The sequence below is a fragment of the Oncorhynchus tshawytscha genome, linkage group LG01 (assembly GCF_018296145.1).
Source record: "Oncorhynchus tshawytscha isolate Ot180627B linkage group LG01, Otsh_v2.0, whole genome shotgun sequence".
Lineage (NCBI taxonomy): Eukaryota > Metazoa > Chordata > Actinopteri > Salmoniformes > Salmonidae > Oncorhynchus > Oncorhynchus tshawytscha.
The window spans coordinates 56270955-56292938 of record NC_056429.1 but is presented as its reverse complement, the minus strand read 5'-3'; the positions used below and the strand labels follow the sequence as shown (position 1 = coordinate 56292938).

The following is a 21984-nucleotide window of genomic DNA, read 5'->3' as shown; positions in this document are numbered from 1 at the left end:
AGAATAAATGCAATTAAAGCAAGTTTGATGTAACAACAATAGAATGCCAATAAAATGAAAGGCGAAGTTTATACTTCAGGCGTTGGCGGGACTACCTTGGTTGAAATGAAAGCTGTTTCAGTGCAGAACACCTTTTCTGACAGACACTAATGTGTTATTCATGTGGTAGAATTCCAAGTCACACTGCTATAATTGTAATATTTTCATTGATCATTGATTTTCATTGTTTTGCTGCAGGTCAAAGCGCCCAGCTCTGCAAAGTGCCATCCCAAGAATCGACTCTCCCATGCAACAGATCCCTCACCAGAAGGTAAGCATGACAGCACCTTCAGAGACGTCACACACTCGGCCAGAAACACTCTGTTCGGTCTCACTCTACCAAAATATTCAGCACAACGAATGCTCAGTTTTCATACTTCCCTAGTTGTAGAATTTCAGTAGCGTGCACTTATAAAGAAAAGATACACACATACACACACACTTTTCAGTCACACTCATATGGGATCGAGTGGTTTGAGGACTCTCAGTGAAACCAGTACCTCCTCTCAGGCCAGAGGCATCAGAGGAGAGAGCTCCAGAAAGCTCCATGCAAAGCTCCTCCATTAGGGGTTTAAGGAGCAACAGAGGCAGCACATCCAGCTCTGGGGTCTGTGAGAACAGCCCTGGACCTTGCTGGTCTGATCTTCTCAGAATGGTACTCTCTCTGTGGGGAGCCATGTGCATGGTGCCTATGTGAAGTCTCTCACTGCCCTCTACTGGTGATATTGGTGATAACGCAGCACCCACCCCTGCCTTCCAAGTATAACTTCATACAACTTTGAATTTGATAGAGTACCTTTGGATTTGTTCTCTCTGACCACCCCTCTATCTGTCTTCCCCCTTATCCACCTCACCCACATCTCTCCCCTCCTGAAGGGTCAAACAACCCAAATCAATGGCGGCCTCTCGGCCTGCAACACCTCCTCCGTGTCACTAGAGGCGTCTGGCGAGACAAACTCCTACTCAGGGTCGCCCACCAAGAGGCAAACGCCAAGCCCCGGGGGCAAGACGACCCCCACAGAGAAGGCACAGTATAACACCCCTATTGGGCTGTACTCAGCTGAGACCCTGCGAGAGATGGCTCAGCTCCAGGAGAGCCACAGAGGAAAGGGCTCTGCAGCAGGCCTCTCAGTGGGGTATGTAACCAACTGGAACAGGCCAGGGAGCCTGGTAGTAGTAGCAGCAGCCAGGGGTGGCTAGGCCTGTTTAACCCCATAGTGGAGAGGAGGGGGTTGGGGTACAAGCTCTGGGTAGAAGTTGCCTGTAGGCTCAGGTGTAGGATCAGCTAACCCTCTCCAAAACCTTCAACATTTGGAGGAACCCCCCCCCCACACACACACACACACACACACACACACACACACACAAAACTAACCATAGATCGGTGTCTATGTCTAACTTCAGTCTACTCTAAGGGGTTCCAGCCTACTCCACCCAGTCCCTGCTGCTCTGCCCTCGTGGGACAGAAGGATGGAAAGAGTCTCAGAACATTTAGATTTAGCTGTGTATTCTCATCCTGAGCTGGCCTCCAGACAGCTTGTTGACCCCAGTTGGTCCTAGTGATTCAGGTTTCCCCAGCTTGGAATGTGCAGGAGAGGCACAGCACAGTCCTTGTAAAGCCCCCTAGCTCAAGCCTGTGGCCCTCCTCCAGGTAATACAAAGAGCCCACAGGAGATTCGGTGTCCCCTCTGCCGAAATATACGCCGCGACGTCCCAGACGAACCTTACAGTACGGGTGTATCTGAAGAGATCAACCAAACCATTGCTTTAAACGTGGCCAGGGTGGCTGAAGTGACTGCACAGTGAGGTTGGGGTTCGTTTTTTTAAGTACGCGTCTGATGTTTCAATGAAATGCTAATAGCGCCACTTGGATATGAGAAAGTCCGAGGGGAATCGCTAAGTGCAGTGCTGTATCAGCCTTTGTGGTGAACACGGTGCACTAGCGTTCCTCTAGTGCTAATCTTAACGAGACTTCTAACAATAATTTGCGGAGTGCGATAAGATTACTCTGTCACCGTGCCGATGGTTCAGGGCAAGCACCTGTTCTTGTCATCTCTTTAACAGGCCTTGTAATGGCTGGGTTCAGGTTTCTCTCTCTTCTGCTGTGCTAAACATACACTACCCCAATATATATCTGCCTGTCTCATCTGGCCCTCTCGCTTCGCCTCTCTCTCTCCCCCTTTCTCTCTTTCTTTATCTCGCTTTCTGTCCTCATCTAAAACACACGGAGTACGGAAATATCGCTCTCTCGCCTGTGGCACTCTCTCTCTCCCACTTTATCTCTTTACCACTTCGTACCATTGCTCTGACATAAGCAGAGTCTGTTTTATGTGTGTGTGTGTGTGTGTGTGTGTGTGTGTGTGTGTGTGTGTTATATTTAAGGAGCCTGCAATGCCATGGCTTTATATCAGTGGCGGACAAGCCTCAGTAATCATAGTCGAGGATGAACGTCAACAAAGGTGAAAACATCTTTGTCACTGATGGCTTTCACTGTTGCATTGTGTGATTCCCAGTGAACTCGGGTCAGTCTTCACCCACCTCTTATCTATCACTCCATTTTCTCCTGTCTTATTCGCTCATCTCTGACACGCGTTGCGGCTTGCCTTTCACGCCACACGAGCAGCCTTGTGTAGGTGGATTGTGGAGTGTAATTGTGTTGTTGACCCACTGTCTCTTTCTCTCTTCTCCACTGCCTCTGCCTCAGGTTATTTTCAACACTCCTGCCAAGTTAGTACTTCCTGGTTGTGGTGTAGTAGCGTGTGTCCAAACGATTGTGCAGTTTAGCTGTGTGGTGTGGTGTGATGTTGTTCTTGTGTCAGTCTCTTTGGTGTGAAGTGGATGTGCATTGTCTTGGCTTGTTGTGTAGTGATTCTGCCTTTTGGGATGGATGCGCAGTTCTAGCGTCGCCGTTCATAATGACCTTTTTCGGTTTGCAATGTAAAGGTCGTCAACGTCCGCCCGAGAACGTCTCATAAATCTTAACCTCGGCCTCGTGAAGAGAAGAGAAAAAACCCTGTTGCCTGCGAACTCTCACAGACAAAATCCCTGTTCATTAATAGTGTTTTTGGGATATTTTTTTTTTATTCGAGAATAAAAGTCATTTTCTGACTTAATGCTAAATTCCCCCATAAGCCATCAACCATGTACATATGACATTTAGGTGGAAGTGTGAAGCTTCCCATTTGAAAGATGGCTAATACGATGTAGAGGATTTGCAGATCAGTTTTGAATTTCTGCACGATGCAATGGTTCAATAAATGAGCCTTTACATTTTTGTAACTCGACAGTGCATGCTTATATTAACATCTCCATTTGCTCTTTTATCTTGATCAGTTTACTTGTGGGCCAGTTGTATAACACCATCCTGTAGGCTGATGCTGCCACATACCTGGGAGGGTTGACCTGTGTGTCTTGAGGGGAAACCGGTGTGTGTGTGTGTGTGTGTGTGTGTGTGTGTGCGCAGATATGTGAGCTGTGCTGTGCCTGCTCTACTGAGAGATTTACTGTAGAGAGCATGTTTGCTGTGTGACATACAGCGCCTCGATGGCAACTGATCTGCCTTTCTCTCCAAAGCCCCACACTCTTGTAGTAGTCACGCAGCTGATCTCTTGTGCATTAGCCAACTCTTTTGTTTGTGCCACCCATTGTTGTGCCGTGCATGATCATGTTCCACACGACAGAGGAGTTGGCTGAAGCACAAACTGATCTGCTAGCAGGCTATGACACTGTTGAACTTTCCATCTCACACAACTTCTCCTGCCACCCTCCTCCTTCCCTTTCCCCTCTTTTCCCCCCGTCTCTTCCCTCCTTCTCCTCTTCACCCTCCCCGTCACAACCCTGCCGCCTTCCTCCGGGACCCTCCACCGCTCTCCACAACAGCAACGAGTACATCCCCAACTTCAACCCCAATGCACTGAAGGACACTGCCCTGTCCACCCACAAGCCCATCGAGGTGAAGGGTCCTGGGGGCAAGGCCACCATCATCCATGCCCAGTACAACACCCCCATTAGCATGTACTCCCAGGACGCCATCATGGACGCCATCGCCGGACAGTCCCAGTCCAAGGGCCACGAGGGCGGGTAAGACCCTCCTTCCTCTGCACTCCCTCACTCCCTTTCCTTGTCTCCTCCCCCCACCCACTCTTTGTAGCATTCCTACCCAGCCTGCATGACTTTAATACACTCTTAGAAAAAAAGGTGCTATCTCAAACTTTAAAGGGTTCTTCGCCTGTCCCCCATAGGAAGAACCATTTGAATAACCCTTATTGGTTCCAGGTTAAAAACAACGTTTTTTCTAAGAGGGTATTACCCCTCCTTTCCTCTCCTCTGCAGGCTGTTGAACTAGTCTGGCACTGCAGCATAGTATAGCCGTGCTGTGCTGGAGAAACTAAAACCACAGACTGACTTCATCTGGATGCCTTATCAGGGTCTAATGATCTAGGATGGTTACCATCCTTTTAAAAATGGTTGTACAGTTCTGAATGTCCTAAGTGCCTTCTGTATGTGTCAAGAAGGAGCATACATGCAACACAGATGGTTTGTAACAGGTAGCAGTGAGATCTGTGTGTTCAAAGGTGCTGTTGGTTGTGTGTTGGTGCAGTGCTCAGGTTTTGACTGTTAGTTTTGTGGTTGTCTGACTACTGAATTGTCTGGTGCTGGAAGGGGTTTGGTTTTGTGTGCCAAGGCACAGATGTAGTATATTTATAAAGGCGTATTCCTTGTTACAAAGGCAGGTCACCTGTTGCGGTATTCAAGTATATTTGTTAGATTCTTTCCATTCGTTCTCTGAACGTCTTTGTGCCGTGCTCACCTTCAAGCATAAAACCACCAGGTTAGTCACCAAGCCTTCCCTGACCCATTTACATATCCTCACCCATGATTACCTTTCAAATACTTGGAGATCTCAGTACACACATCATATTCAGCTAGTTACCGTTGCATAATTTATCATTTCATGAAAGGGACCGTAAACTCTTGATTTGTATCAGTGTATGTAAATATGTAGACACACATGCTTCCAGGCAAATTGTTTTGCTCGTATGTGGAGAAAAGTGTCCTTTTTCTGGGTTCTCACTCTGACATCCCCTATGGGATTCATATCTAATCATATCTAATCCTCCCTCATGCTGCTCCCCCCCACCCGCCCTGCCCTGCCCCACCCCATCCCTGCCTGTACAGAGAGGAAATCCCAGCCGGCTCCCCCTTGGCGTAAGTAGACCGCTCTGTGACAACCTACGGAGCCCAGCCTGTGTGCTGTCTTCATATCCCTCCGCCGCCTCCTCCATGTCCGTTTCCCTACCACTCTTTGCTTGTTCACCTCGCTCATCCCAAACCTTCTCTCTGCTAACCCAATACGTCCTCACACTGAATGGAGGGGCTGGTTTTTCTACCCATGGCAATTTTCGACACAAACCACCAATTGGCGTAGTTTGTGGGTTGATGGAAGGACGTCTAGAATTGCCGGATATTGCCTCTGCACCCTTAATCCAATGATGACGTCATAGTTTGATGGGAGTTGATTGCAGAGCAGCTGTTTATAGAGAACATCACTATATGGTGTGTGGCTCTATATCAACGACTATCTGATTACTAACAAACAATTTTTCATTCAGTTGGAAAATTGTGCTGAAATTGTGCTGTTTTGAAATGTATCGAAAACATCCATCGATTCAGACGTTTTCATGCCATACATTATTAGAGTTTTTAGAAAAGCACAGAGTGAGGTGCAAACCGATATTGCCTAAAGGTCAACCACAGAATCATAGTTGTGTTATTTGGCAGTTTCGCCATCTCCATCAATCATTCCCCGCTCTGCTCATTCCTCCATTCTCCATAATGTTCTGGTCATGGTGTTGCAAACCGTTTCTTAGAAGGGTGTCCACTCCGGCGCTGGCTACACAGGGATTCTTTATGTTTCAAGGCTCTCTGTCACATAGGTTTTATTGTCTGCTGGGATGTTATCAAAAGTCCATTTTCTCTTGAATTGCAAAAAAAAAAAAAAAAACTGCATGATTTATGATTTATATGATTTATATGGATATAAAAAAGGAAATGAACGGAGGAGGGACACATTGAAGTGCCGGCCTCAGCTAGGTGGCCAGAACTATCAGTGCTCAGGGAATGCGCAGCTGACCAGCTATAGTTATGCCATGTACCAGGAGTTATACTGGTTTAATAACGACACTAAACGGAATGTTCTGAGCTCTTTCCTCCTCCTGCTGAAGGTAAACCATTTTTAAAAATTATTGTTTGAAATTATATTTCTATAATATGCTGTTGAGGAAAGATACCACAGGGTCCAAGCTAGCTAGTAGCTATGCAGCCATAATGCTTCACATGCAAGCTTCTGAAAATAGGAAACTATTAGACATCTTTTTAGCATTCCATCACTGGTTTGTGTGAGCGTACGCTGGCGGAAGCTCCTTTTTAATGTCCAGTTTTTAAGCCCCTCTCATGCAGCTCCCCTTATGCAAGACCAATTTTGGTTTTTACATCACACTATGAAATAGTTATATCCCCTAAATGCCAATTCCCCTAAATGCTCCTTAGTCATCCAAGCAGGCTACACAAGTTAGTTATAGTATATGTATAACCTCAGACATGCCCCAATAATAAATCATCACCACCGGGCTGCAGTTTCTGAACACCGTGATCAGAAACCCGAATAACAAACCCCAATCCCTATACGCCCTGATGGCGATGGTGGGTAGGAATTAGTGCCAGTGTGACGAGCCAGCCCTCTCTCTGTGGTTCCAGTTCACTCCCTGTAAAAGACGCTCAGGTAGACAGTGCCTCCCCAGTGTATCAGGCTGTCATCAAGACTGCAGACAGGGACATGGAGTTGAACGACTGGGCCCGCAGCTCCTCCCAGGTGCAGTCCAAGTCCTTCCGCCTCCTCGCCCACATCACGGGAACGGAGTTCAGTAAGTAGCGCTGTTCTGTTTCATTTAGTTTTAGTCGACCCTTCTAACCCTGCCAAACACTGTTACTGATAGTTCCTCTTCTGTCTTCTCTCTCTCTGTCTCTCTGTCTCTGTGTGTCTCTCTCTCTGTGTGTCTCTGTGTCTCTGTCTCTCTCTGTCTCTCTCTCTCTCTCTCTCTCTCTCTCCATCTCTCTGTCTCTCTGTCTCTCTCACTCTCTCTCTGTGTCTCCTGCAGTGCAAGACCCAGACGTGGAACATCTGAGGAAATCAAGGTAGGCAGCTAGCAGCAGCGACCGGTGGCCTAGCAGAAAAGCTGTATTTAGACATTGCTCCAGACCATATGAGCCCTTAGCAGAGTTCCTGCTGTGAGCTAGGGGGTCAAAGGTCACAGGGTCACTCAGCCCTGCTTCAGGCCCCAACTCCACACCACTCTCTGTGCTGAACTTGAAGGTTAGCATGTGACTCATGTCATTCTGAGCCAACAGTAAGAATAGTCTGAAGTGTATCGATAGTGCCCCTCACACGGATTACAAATAGCCCTCATGATGAGCTCACACAAGTTCCCAGCAGTCTGTTAGACTCCTCCAGCTGAAATGACACAGAACGTGTTTTGTTTTCTCATTAGTGATTTCTCATGCCTGAGCTAATTCATCAGGGACCCTGATACAGTATAGCGCAGGACATCATAGACCCACCCAGGAGTTGGGTTGATTTGTGTTTGTGGAGAATTTGGGAGCCCCCAGTGCACTCTTACCCTCACAGGACTCAGGCAGGGGAGTGGAGGCCACAGTCCCTAACCCATCTCTAATCCCCCCCTTTTCTCGCTCTCTCTTTCTTCCCCCCATTTTCCTTTTTGTCTTTCCTCATGCCACAGGGAAAAGTTTGACACAGAATTTAAAGGCCCACGTTTTGCCAAATTGAAAAGTTGGCACAATGGCCTGTCTGCTCAAATCCTTAACGTGCCAGAAAAAACCCTGGTTTAAAAGAAGCGTCAGACCGAATGTAACTGTAGCAATCAGAGAAGGGTAGAGCAGGTGAGTGAGGAGAAGGTCAGGCTAAAGATACTGTGAAAGTGAGTTAGTGGAAAGAGGTTTGTTCAATACTTGTTGATCACATGTTGTAATGGAGATTTTAGCCCAATGTCATCTTTCCCTCTTCTTCTGGCAATGAAAGTTGATCCTAGTTTTCAAAATTAATTGCAGCTGTATAAAAAGTTGGATTGTATTTCAACATTAAATTATCACTATTTGAGTTTGACATTGTGATATAAGTATGAATAAAAACGATACCACTGTGAACGAAACACATTTTTCCTTTGGTTGCTTTCGTATCATATTTATCAGATTCAGTTTTGATGTAGCAGTTTATAAGCTTTAAATGGAAGTTATAGAGGAAATAGTTGCTTACCTTTAAGGCATCGCAGCATAACACCCTCTTAGAGACCATAAACAATTATAGATACAGGTCTAGGATCTTAATTTGATCACTCTTTTGTTGTTGAGAATTTTCCTGCACTGCAGGAAATGCTTCATGATTTAAATAAATTAACTGAAAACACTCTAACACACAGTTCTATTAACAGTATTGCACTTTTCATGTAGCTCAATTTTGACCAACTAATAACCTAACCACCAATCAAGCAACAATATGTGGACTAACCGTTCAAATCCTGTTGATGCAGGATGATTTTGCTGTGACAATACTGGTCAAATTGAGATCCTACATCTGTATGATTCATCAAAAACTCTCAATCAAAATCAAAATCAAAATAAAATCAGTTTGTTTAGAATTTCAAAGCCGAATTTCAAAGCCGCTCCCAAGGAACCATTTACATAGAACATAACAGCGATCTCAAGGGACCAATTTAGGATCAACAATTCCCCAATGTCAACCGAAGTCGTTATTATTCTTAATATGAATCACTCACAGATGAAACATGGCTTGTTTGTTTCCTTGTCCTCGGGCTCTGGCTCATTGGAATGTGTGGAGAGCAGCAAACCCTTGCGGCCTATGATAAAGTGAGGAATTAGAGAATTGCCCAGAGAGAGTGAATGGCATAAAGTAAAGTGGACTATTGCAGTGATAATCAGGAGTGCTGCCTGCATTGCGCATTGCACTGACTTTTTAAAACGATTAAAGGATAGGCTCCAGTCTGGCTCATGGCCAGATGGCCACATGATTATGTATGACTTCAATCAGAGGGAACATTATTGGATTATATGTAGACTATGAGTTTCCTTTGACTTCAATGAGAGAAGTTCATCCATTTTCTGTTACATTTCATCATTGGTATTGAACGGTTTGAATAGTCATTTTTTTCTCAACTACCAAGGGTAGAGGCACTTCACTAATCAAGCAGGACTTTTGTAAATTGAAGTTGGTCAAGGATTGCTTTTCACAGAAGCCCCCAACAAAGGTCAAAGGCCTTGTGCCTCAAGTACTTTGGCCTTTGAGATGTTTATATATATATATATATATATATATATACACACACACACACAACCTATGTAACAGTATAACTTTAGACCGTCCCCTCGCCCATACTCAGGCGTGAACCAGGGACCCTCTGCACACATCAACAACAGTCACCCATGAAGCATCGTTACCCATCGCTCCACAAAAGTCTCAGAGCAAGTGATGTCACCGATTGAAACGCTATTTAGCGCGCACCACCGCTAACTAGCTAGCTATTTCACATCCGTTACACCTAGACAAAACAGAGCTATTTTACATAATGTAAATGGCTTTGGAATATCTAATAACCAAGCTACATTGCCTCAGAGTGCAGTGGTGGAAAAAGTATACACATGGAAAAGTAAAGATATCTAATATAAAATGATTCAAGTAAAAGTGAAAGTCACCCAGTAAAAATTATTCTTGAGTAAATGTCAAAGTATTTGGTTTTAAATATTCTTAAGTATCAACAGTAAATGGAATTGCTAAAATATACATAAGTATCAAAAGTATCCAATTCCTTATATTATGCAAACTAGATGGCACAATGTTTATATATTTTTTATTTACGTAGTACTTAAGGAAAAATACTTTAAAGTACTTCTTAAGTTGTTTTTTGGGGGGCACATACCAATACTCAGACATGAATTTACAAATGAAGCATATGTGTTTAGGTAGTCCGCCAGATCAGAGGCAAAAGGGATGACCAGGGATGTTCTCTTGATAAGTACGTGACTATTTTCCTGTCAAAATGTAATGAGTGTGTTTGGGTGTTAGGGAAAATGTATGGAGTAAAAAGTACATTTTGTTTTCTTTAGGAATGTAAGTGAAGTAAAAAAAAAACTACTTAAGTAGTACTTTAAAGTATTTTTACTTAAGTACTTTACACCGCTGGTAGTGTGATAAGATATTTATGACAAATGACATCGTTCAATCACTTTGAGATTGTATTCCGAAAAGTTCTTTAGAAAGACTGTAGAAATAAACCAAGCTAATTTTCATATTACCCACAGAAAGATGAACTGATCTGCTTCATTGGTACACCATTTAGAAAACAAGGCTTTGATCTTCTCCACACCTGCCATTTAGTCTGTTACACGGAGCGATGACTGTGTTATTACTGTGCTCAGCCATCATTCGCTCTCATATAATCATGCCATCAATTGTGAGATTCCCTAAACAGAGGTCAATATTGTGTTGATTGCCTGTTATTACATAGAAAGCAGTATTATGTCAATGGTCTGTCCATTTAGGCCTTGTCGAGGCAAGAGTCTCTAGCTGCTACTATAGGTTAGGTCAGATGTGGCTGAAGGGACTATCATATCAGGAGGGAAGTACAGCCGTCAGACAACACCCTGTTGGGCGTCGTCCCGTCCTCCCGCGTAAGAGAGGAGAACAGGAAGTCAAATATGTGAGTAGTGAGATTTGGCGAGGCCATGTTTGAAGGCGTTGAAAGCCCTTTGAAAGGTAACTCTGCTTGTTTGGTTGTCACATAGGGGAGCTGCTGTTACTTAGCTCTGCTGTGGGCTGATGAATGGATTATTTAATGCCTGTCTGTAACTGTTGGAAACCTCTGCTAACTGCCTCTTCCCTTCCTCCTCACTTCACCTCACCTCCCCTGAGAGAGATTTCCACCTGCATGCAATGCATGCTCAGGGAGACAGTGTGTTTGCACTGGAGTGCCTCTGGGTGGCTGACCCCCTCTCGCCCTTCATCGCTCCTCCTCTTCATCCTCCTCCTATCATACACCGGCCTCAGTCTCCGTCCCCAAAACAAAATCTAATTTTCCACTTCAGTTCCACTGAGTATTCTAGGCCTCCTGTACCTGAATAGCTCTCTTTATTTCCATCACAGATTCGAGAACTGACACACCAAACATTCCTAAACATCAGGACAGGCGTCATTGCTTCACATCAAATTTTGGCACGTCACTACATGGCTATCCTACTCTCTCATCCCACCCTCACCGCCAAATTAGTGGAAGGCCATTCGGTGTGTGTGCTCAGTTCCCATGTGTTTTTTGTTGTTGTTGCAGTTGGTGACTTCTAGGGCCCATTTTAGGGGCCTAGTGCCCATGTGACTTCCCATCTTCTTATCGTCATGTTTAGAAAATGGTATTGTTTTCGAAAGCGCCAAGGACCGTAGAGGTTGTCTCGATATTATAGATAAGCTTGTGACAGTCGGCGATACAAAGTTGTATTGTAGGTTTAATCCATGGGACTAATCACAGTTCGGTCCGTCAAGAAGGTAGAGTTGATTCGGGCCTATGTACCATTCGAGAATCATGTAAAGGGTACAGAAAGTGAGGGGGTACTTGTTGACAGCTACAGTATGTGTTTGTGTCGGTCTTCATGTTGTGTGTCTGACTCATTGCGCTCCCTTGTCTTAGAGTCTTGCCTGTAGCACCTGTTAGTCAGTGTTTTCCTCATCTACTACAGCTCTGCAGTAAGCCATCCCCCTCCCTCAACCTCAAGCCCCACTCGCAAATCCTAAACCTCCATGGTTAGAGCTCACTGCTGCTTTGAAGTAGCTGAACGTGGTAATATACATACCTGTTTGTGGTACTAGACCCATTTCCCCCTGCCTTGACTAGCTGTAATCTCAATTATCGTCCTCCTAAATTGCCTGTAAGAGCATGGACTGGTCTCTCAATCGCCTGCCCTTGCCTGCCCATTTCACCGGTATCATGCAAACACATGCCAGTGTTTACCTGCCTAACCCGGAGTGGTCTTTCGGTGGCAGAAATGAGTTGTAGTTGAGAAGGTTGCCTGCCCATGGAGTTGCCTAACTAACACAGCTGCTTTAGAGCAGTAACAATGTCCCTATGTTGACAGTTGTGCCAAGCAGACGTTACCAGCCATAGACTTCTAAACGATCCTCAAGTTTTTCCTTTCCACAGTGAAAGAGGGTGAGAAATGGCTTTAGTATACAGATTAAGTCGTTCAAATTCCTAACTGTTTTATAGGTAATTGGCAGATGAAAGAGTGGTGCATGTATGCAATCAACTATCTTTAACATCTCTCCGTCAGGTGTGGCCTCTTTCTTCTTCTCTCTTCTTTCCCCCCTTCCCCTTATGTTGTTAATCGGAGGTAACAGATTTTGAATTCAGCCTTCAAAGCACAATATCCTTCCTATGCCCCCTAACTTGGAACACTCATTCCCTCAATACATCTGGAAATACATCACAGCAATTCTGTCAATGCAATCTATTGATACAGCATGGAGAGGATTATTGTGTTTTGAAGGCCAGTGTCCTCTGTGTGTACCAAGTGAGCTGCACAGAATGTCTGTTTATATAAACCACTTGTTGTGAGGGAAGTCTGTCTGTGCGCCTATGTGTGTGTCTGTGTACATGGCTGTCTGAGTTCAAATAGAGATCCAGTAGTATTGAAGTTAGATGTCTGTACCTATGCCAGATAGGCTTATACCCCAATTACATTCAGCCGTGGGCTGATTTTGAGCTGATGGAACATCAGTAGATATAAATAATTTGTAAACTGTAAATTGACTGCAAGAATCCCAAATTTGACAAAATAAATTATAATTTCCAACCTTGATTAAATTGGGATACGATGACATATGCTTCTCTTTTTTATTAATTTATTTTGAATTCGAATTTTACCCCCTTTTTTTCTCCCCCATTTCGTGGTATCCAATTGTTAGTATCTTGTCTCATCGCTACGAAAGTTGAAAGTCATGCGTCCTCCGATACACAACCCAACCAAGCCGCACTGCTTCTTAACACAGCGCGCATCCAACCCGGAAGCCAGCCGCACCAATGTGTTGGAGGAAACACCGTGCACCTGGCAACCTTGGTTAGCGCGCACTGCGCCCGGCCCGCCACAGGAGTCGCTGGTGCGCGATGAGACAAGGATTTCCCTACCGGCCAAGCCCTCCCTAACCCGGACGACACTATGCCAATTGTGCATCGCCCCACGGACCTCCCGGTTACGACAGAGACTGGGCGCGAACCCAGAGTCTCTGGTGGCACAGCTGGCGCTGCAGTACAGCGCCCTGATCCACTGCGCCACCCCGGAGGCCCCTTGTTTCTCTATTTTTGTGTGGGAATGCTTCGGACAGATTTACTAAATTAAAATCCCTTTGAGCTAATTTTTTGGTGATTTTACAATTTTGGGGAACATATTTCCTAAATTAAAATCACATTGAGCTCAATTACTGGTGATTTTAGTATTTTATTAAAGGTCCATTGCAGCCATTTTTATCTCAATATCAAATCATTTCTGTGTAAAAATGAAAAAAAAACCTTACTGGGATTGTTTTCAATTAAAATGTTCAAAAATAAACAAAAATAGCTTCTTAGCAAAGAGCTATTTCTCAAGCAAGAATTTAGCTAGGACTGTCTGGGAGTGGTCTGAGTGGGAGGGGAAAACTAGCTAGCTGTCATTGGCAGAGCGCTTTGGAACGTTCTTTTTTATTGGTCTATTTACTAATTTAATGCCTGATGATGTCACCAGGCAGGCCAAAACTCCATCCCACCACAACAGGCTGAAATTTCAGGTGGTCTTTTCAAACTGCTCTTATACTAAAAGGGCAGTATTATTCCAACCTCATAGTGTGGGATTTATATTTAAAACCCAGATAAATCACATTTTTTGACTGCAATGGGCCTTTAAAAAAAATGCTTTTTTGTTTGTTTTTTGCTCAGAAAACTAAAGTGTAGGGCCAAATAACAATAATAACCCCTGGGCCGAATTTGGCCCGCGAGACCCCTATTGGGGAACCCTGCCCTACACCCCCATCAGAAAAAAGTGACTTTGTAGCGGTCTCTCTAGATGAAAGCAGTTAACGCTACAAAACTTTGTTGATGAAAACTTGGTTGGTTGGATTCAGAAATAATAGTGTCTTTAGTACCTGTGTGACTGTGGCCTGTCCTGTCCTTGTACCCAGCCTCCATCTCCCCTGCCGACACACCAACACTCCACTCCGTACTCCACACATCTAGCCGTGAGACACACCATAGAAAGACATACTACAACCACAACCTAGGAGCACTTGCTAACCTCACAGGTTCACCAAAGAAAGTGATGAAGGGTTAAATGACCACCTGAGACCATTGTTTACCTGACCTCTCTCTGTGCCATATCACCTCCCTGACATATGACATTCCAACTATCCCTTCTATACCTGCCTGTAAATGTCAACAGGAAGAATGGGGTGGGGGTGGGGTCAGAGAGATGTCCAGGAGAAGAGGTCAGGGTGCTGGAAGTGAGTAGGGGTCAGCCATCGGTCTACCACCATCAGGCCTGTTGCTGCTAGATGCCTGCCATCCTCTGTCTGTCCTCCAGCCTGGGCAGCTCCCCCTGGGCATTGCATTCATTCCGTTCTCCCCAGTCCGGAGTGGGGCAACCTCAGCGCCACCTTCTCCCTCAGTCATTTACTCAATGTTTTGGCCTCATGTCCAAGTCAGCTGTGTTTTAAATGTCAACATCTGTTAGTTTTTACTTAGGTTTAAAAGTCAATTCACAAATGTTCTGTAGTGTGTGTGCACTCATTGATTAGTGACTGAGTGTTCATATTTTTCTCTCCTTTTTTTTGTTGCTTTTGCTGTTGTATACTCTGTTTAATCCTTTCCCCAGCAGGGTTTATGGCTGAAACACTCCCGACACCTTAGATCGTCTCTGATTATATTAGATTAGTATGATATTCTGTACCGTTACAAATCACTGTTTAATGCACTGTGTTAGTAAAGTAAAGACAAAGTACATATCAAGCAATATTGCCTGCTTCATCCCAGTGAGATGGTACCCTCTGTAACCTTCTCTCTCTGGCCTCGGACATGATTGATGAAGCTCTCTTGTCTTGACACAGTTATTTAATCATTCCCCGTTATGCACAATCGATTCGTGCAGTAGCAGCTAGGCAGCTTTCCATGATACAACCAGATATCTCCCCACTCGCCCCCACTGCCAGTCTCTATACGTTCTCAAGTGACTCACCCAAAACCAATAGTGCAAATGTCCGTTTTATCTTATGAGCAGATTGCTTTCTTTTTCTGTGTGGTTTTTATTTCCTGCATAGGGGTTTTTGCTCACCTTGAGCTCCAACTCCTTATATTGAAAGATAAGACTCGTAAATAATTGTAATTGATTTATTTTTCTACGCTTTTTCAATTTGTTCCTGGATGGACATCCTTGCGTTGGGCTGAGCAATATCAAGGCTTTTGGTTTTGCGTGTGATTGAGGCCATATACCTTTACAGGTCTATTTGTGCTGACATTAACTCACTAATTCATATACACCTAGCCCTACGTGGGCTGTTTGTATATATGATTTTCGGCCTCAGACTACTGACAGTTTTCTCTCAATGCAACCTGACCTCTTATGCAGTAGCCCTTTTGAGCATGCTCCAATCTCTATCAGCCCCGCACCTGTCGCTCTGCCCGCTAGCGCTGCTTTGCCCAATCAGGTGGCTTCACCTGCTGCTTCGCAGTCTCCAGAGCCCGCCCCCGTAGTCCCTGAACCCACCCCTGAGAGGTAATGCTGTGTGGGTTGAAAGTTTTTGTCTGTTGTGGTTTTATTGTCCTCTGCCAACTGAGTGCTCTTCCTTGTCTTTGGTATGGACCTATATCTGTGTGTGCATTTTCATTGAGAGTGACTGTATTGTTCTGATGTTGTCTCACTTTTTCTTTTTCAATGTGATTGATTGAACATTTATTGAAATGTGTGTTTTTGTTTTGATGTTACAATTAGTCTTGGAAAACCTTGATTGTACTACATGAGTGGTTAGGTGAAAGGTTTTATGAGCAGTATGCATTTATGGCTTTGGGTTTAGTACATTCACAGGGGAGAGTGTCCAAGGTAAGTCAAACGGTCTGATGATGCTGTGATCATCTGGACTGCGTGGAAACTGTGAGGAGAGAGACATCGGGAAGACCTGCCATGTCTGTGAGCGGTGTGAGAACAGAGAGCCTCAAGGCAGTGGAGTACTGTAGTCATGCAGAGCATGTCTGCCAAACCCATCATCCTTTAACCCTTAACGTCCTCATCGTCATAACGATCCATCCATCTTAAACCTGTTTTTTTTTATTAGACCAGCCTTAATACAATACAACAATGACCTGGGGCTGCGCAAGCTGTTGCTTTTATGGTTGGTCATCACTGCTGCCCCCCTCCCCATAGGAAGCAGACAGTTCTGTCAAATCTAGAGAGAGTTTGCAGAGTGAACACAGTCAATATGTCACACAAAGAATTCCCCAAATTCCCTTTCCTAGTTCCCCCAGAGCACGACCTCCCTCTCTTGATCCTTCCTGGCTGTTTTAACTCTACTCTGTCCTCTGCAGCGAGCAGCCACCCCCAGCCACCCAGACACAGCCAGTGGCCCCTGAGGCCCCTGCAGTCCCCTCTGGGGCACCTCGCCACCTGACGCATGCAGCCTCCCATATCTCGTCTGCTTTGATTACACAGTCTAGGTACAGTTGTCACTCAATCACTCCCCCTGTCACAGTTTCTACCTTTAATGTCAGTCAGGAGCTAGGCCAATGTGTTGTGTGGATTTGGTTGAGATAGGAGGGGCAGAAGCAGGTACAGATGCTAGTACATATTTGCTATTTTATGGGGGGGCCAGAGAAGAGGTTTGTGAGGAATATGGATTGGGATGGGAGAGCTTTATTTTCTGATGCTGAAATAGTGGATGTAAGAGTATACAGGGTGTCAAACGGGATTTATTTGGATTGTCCACAATAGATGATCTATAGATGCTCAAACTATTAGCAAACTACCAATTACAAGTCAGTTTATATGCTACAGTTTGCTAGGGTTGGCGTATAACGCTCTTCGACATAATTACATGAGCCAGATATTGCATCTTGGTGAAATACCCCAGATCACCCCATTGGACCTTGGACCTTCAATGGCGATGCCTGAGATCCTTTTCTTAGACTTCTGGATTAGGATTTTGGACCATCGAGAGGCATGGTGTCTATACTACTTTATTGGACCCTCCGAAAACTATTTTGGACCATCACAGCAGGTGAAATGAATTTCCATGTAAATGGGCAATAAAGTATATCATATTGTATCCATGAATGGTGGTTTGTCAGTAGGATCAAAAATCACATAAAAAAATAGGGTCCCATCTACTTGCAGGGTACCACGAATGGCCATACGTATTGAGATTGGGCAGATAGGATAGTTTTTGCTAGAGGACTATTTGTTGACAGTTAGTTGAACATGTATAAAACATCTACTTAGGACTATCCAACTAAAGTGTTACCCTCTATTTTGCATTACAGTGTGGTATTTCAGAGGGTTTTAGATGGCATAAGAAATTCTAAGTTCTCATTGTGTATGTGGAGGAAATTGGAGTCTCTCAGACCTCTCTTGTTGGCTCTCGTTAAGAAACAAGGTTTATAAGCAAGGGCCACCGCCCACCTCTGCGCTGGAGGCTCTGTCAATCACCCCAGTGTTCCGAAGCAGCACTTTGCCCAAACGAAAGCGCACCCTGCCCTCTGGGAAACCCAAGCACCTGAGGTACACACACACCTGGACAGACTGACACAGTGACAGAGAGACTGACCACGTCACAGACGGTGGTGTGCAGAGTTGCTTCGGTACGTGGGATAGGGGACAGGAGGGTAATAAAAAAAATAAAAAAACGACACTAGCCGGATCAAAGGAGCAAGGCCATGACTGCAGCGTTACTTCATTCGCATTGGCCGTGTTTCATAAGACTATCAGATTATTTACATCTGTCGCAGCATGAAAAGTGGTGCAAAATGAACTGCGACAGACCCAATTGGATACATGCTATTTAATGGGACTGCAATAGGTCGGTGCAACTTTTTTGCTTGCCTGCACCGGGTCCAACTTCTCTCCAAAAGCTCTTTGCATTAGCTCTCTCCATTACAGCTGAATGGATAGGAAAACGTCCATGAGGCTTGATGTGCAGACGGTACACTGCAGATTGTCTCAAGGGACAAGCGGAGGAATGTAAGCTCATGTGGGGGTTTGGCAGCATTTGCAAAGTTTTTGTTTGACTAATTTGCACCTCTTTCTCCACAATGTCAATATTCCCTTCACAATTATAAAAAAAAATCCCATTTTAATGCTGAATGTGGCTAACATCACTCTGAAGTTTTTTTTGACATTCCATCTCTCATCTAGAATTTGCAGGTCACCCTGTTTCTTCCATTTAACACACGCACAAAATCCCCACAGGCCCGTTCAAGTCTGGACCTTTGCATGTCATAGTAAGGAACAGCCTACTCTCAGAGTTGGTATTCATGGGCTCTCTTCAACCTGCGACGGCCACATAAGTAGTGATATGAGAGTAGTTCACTTGGTAGTGCACATAGTAGTCCAGTTAGTGATTGTACCACCTTGTGTGATGGCGGTAGCTCCTCTATCCCACGCTCTCCCATGCTCACTCTGCACGTCACTGCTCAACTGCATGCTCACACACTGGCTTGACTAATTATCATCTGGGGGTAGTTTGTCATAGAACAGCAGAAGAGTGTAGCACTTGGATGTCGATCACAATCATTTGTATCCTGCAAATCAGTGATGTACTAAATTGTTATCTATGGCTGTGATGCACCATTCAAGTCAACTACTGAATGGCTAACTCGTGGCTACAGGCAATTAGCAGCTGTTGATCGATGTGATGCTTCATAGTACAGGAGCTGGAAGGGTCATATTATGTGCGCTAGAATGCTGTAGAATTCGGTACACAAATTGAACACAATTTCAAAATGTGACACTTATCACAAAAGATGACTATTTTCTGTGCTTGTAGAATACCCTCTGATTTGTCAGTGTCTAGTGGGGATGTTATGAAATGACCTTCATTGTTTTGCTTTGCATAACAAGGGGGTTTATGGTACGTATGACTCAATGATCCCCAAGTTTGTTTGGTTCAGCCAACCATTGTAGAGGGTTCATTTTTTTGTTTTGTATCAACAGCTGTGTTTAAATAACGAAGGAAATCAAATCTAACCTTTAATACAATAGTGGTATTTTATAGAGATCTCCTGGAGCCAGTGTGGTTACCACAGTTGCTTGAGACTGTGAAGGCTATATCGACTCATGATGTGCAGTGAAGGGTGGTTTGAAGTGAATTCATCTCGCCAGCATGTTAGTGTGTTTTTGAGACGTGGTCCTGTGGCCCACTTGAACGTTTCCTAATAATTGTGTCATTGTTTTCTTTTCAATGTGGATTGGATGTGTTAACTGATTTTACCAGGAGTGTTGGCCTGTGCAGTGGAGCCAGGTGTGTGTGTGTGTGTTTGTGTGTGTGTGTGTGTGTGTGTGTGTGTGTGTGTGTGTGTGTGTGTGTGTGTGTGTGCAGTATCAATCTAGTTTCCTTGATTGATGGGGATAAATAGAGATATGGTATATAGGAGCTTAGGTGTGTATCAATTTGGTTTGGCAGTGTTAGGATCATGGATTTTCAGAACCTGTTTAATTTTCTCTCTAGGATAAATCTTTTTTTCCTTTGTGTGTGTGAATGTGTGCTCTCACAAAGGTATTGCTATGAAACCAAGTTCACCTATACTTCAAAGAGACTGATTGTGTGCTGCCCTTTGTTTCAAACGCTACACAGCTGACTCTGTGGTCAAACTAGGCTGACTGACTAGCAGTTAGAATGGAACTGCTGTGATCTGATAATGTTACAATATGTGAGAAATCCGATGACTCTTGCTTTCCTTCAGTAAACAGTGGAGAAAAGTTACATCTGCACATGCAATATTTAAAAACCGGATGCCATTATCGGAAACAAACTCATTGGGCAGCACGGCATCATACAGGTATAGGTGTACATGGCCTTCATCCAAAGAGCTATTTTTGACCCCTGTTTTTGACGCCTGATCCCTTTTTTGTTTCTGATGCGTTATAGCTACAGCCTGCAACAGTCTGCCTCTGGTTACAGCTCCCAGTACAAATCCTCAGTCTCCAGGTACTTCTGTGGGGAAGTTTATCCAGATGCCACTGTCCATAGAACATCTGGATAGTGTGCTTCCTTCCCTTTTTGTCAACATAACTTCACTTCCGGAATAACACACCCTTATTCCCCTCCCTCTGTTTTTAGCTCGAAGGATGAAAATTGTGCTTTGACAGTGTTCGTTTTAACCTGCGTTTTAACCTCCCCTTTCTTACAAATATGTCAAAATCTGCTCCTCTCCCCGCTCAAATGAAATCTGTTGGTGACTCTGTGAATCTCTCACTGCCATAACTGAGGCTCTCTGTTCTAACACTGTTTCTCTGATACCAGGCTGTCTTTCTCTCTCTCTGTGTGGGTCTCTGCTATATTAAACTCCCACTAACCTTTGAGTTAAACGTGTCTGGTGAAGTGGAGGAGCTCCAGGTAAGTCTCGAAACATATGTGGACACTCAGTCAGGAAGGAGAGAGGTGGCTGTCCAGCATTCAGCGTACTAGGTTTAATCGTGAGGCATAGTGCTAACAGTCTCCTTATTAGTAATTGATACTTGTAGTACAGTTTCCCAGTTTAGATTGTTATATTGTCTAAACTATGACCGTTCAGAAAACAGCTAGACTGATGATCAGACTAGTAGATATGTTTCCATCTTGGTGGTGATGATGTCACTCAGCTTCTTTTTTTGTCCTTCTGCAGCCAATATGGCCAGGCTCCCCCCATGCAACAAGCCCCTCCCATGTACCAGGGGCAATCCATGTATCAGGGGCAATCCATGCAGCAGGGGCAATCCATGCAGCAGGGGCAATCCATGCAGCAGGGGCCTCCCATGTACCAAGGGCCTCCCATGCAGCAGGGACCTCCCATGTACCAGGGGCCCCCCATGCACCAGGCCCCGCATATGCAGCAGCCTCCTCACATGCAGCAGCCTCCACACATGCAGCAGCCTCCTCACATGCAGCAGCCTTCTCACATGCAGCAGCCTCCTCACATGCAGCAAAGCTCCATCCAGATCCCTGTGGGCCCTCCCCAACCCAAGGTGGTCAGCACCGCCTGCATCGTGCCAGGTAGTTACAGCAGGTGGCGCTGTGTGACCATTTGTATGTGTTAACAATACGGTAAGTATGGATAGTGTTTACTTAACCTGGTGTCTCTTTGGGTCATAGCTCCTGCCCCTATTCCACCCCAAGCCGCCGCCCCTGAACCCCCCTCCAGCAGGCCCCCCTGGATCACTGACGACTCTTTTGCGAACAAGTTTGACCCCAGCAAGACAACCAGCACCAGCATGAAAGTGCCTGCTCTACCTCAGAGTGCCCCACCAGCACCGGCCTATATCCCACACCCTGGCTCTGCCCACACCCCTCACTCTGCCCCAAGTCCTGCCTATAACCCAAGCCCTGCCCCCTACAACCCCACCCCTGCCCCTTTCAATCCCGTTGCCCGGGGTGTGGCCCAAAGGGCGGAGCGCTTCGCTGCCAACAGCAACAGAGCACCCCTCTGTGGAGCCTGCAACAACATGATCAGGTAACAACAATGATACACTGAGTGTGCAAAACATTAAGAACACCTTCCTAATATTGAGTTACACCCCCCTCCCCTTTTGCCCTCAGAACAGCCTCAATTCATCAGCGCATGGACTCTACAAGGGGTCGAAAGCATTCCACAGGGATGCTAGCCC

At 45.0% G+C, this 21984-nt stretch overlaps 1 protein-coding gene across 1 annotated transcript in view; it reads left to right on the top strand.

Moving 5' to 3' along the window:
• Positions 1–21984, top strand: part of LOC112260745 (LIM domain-binding protein 3) — a 71885-nt gene that overhangs the window by 44154 nt on the left and 5747 nt on the right. Inside the window, exons 3-14 of the mRNA XM_042328177.1 lie at positions 238–310; positions 2744–2766; positions 3919–4119; positions 6796–6962; positions 7197–7233; positions 7836–7943; positions 15796–15909; positions 16716–16844; positions 17773–17904; positions 20270–20329; positions 21006–21373; positions 21473–21830. Coding sequence (XP_042184111.1) covers positions 238–310; positions 2744–2766; positions 3919–4119; positions 6796–6962; positions 7197–7233; positions 7836–7943; positions 15796–15909; positions 16716–16844; positions 17773–17904; positions 20270–20329; positions 21006–21373; positions 21473–21830 — 1770 coding nt within the window. The remainder of the gene's footprint in view (positions 1–237; positions 311–2743; positions 2767–3918; positions 4120–6795; positions 6963–7196; positions 7234–7835; positions 7944–15795; positions 15910–16715; positions 16845–17772; positions 17905–20269; positions 20330–21005; positions 21374–21472; positions 21831–21984) is intronic.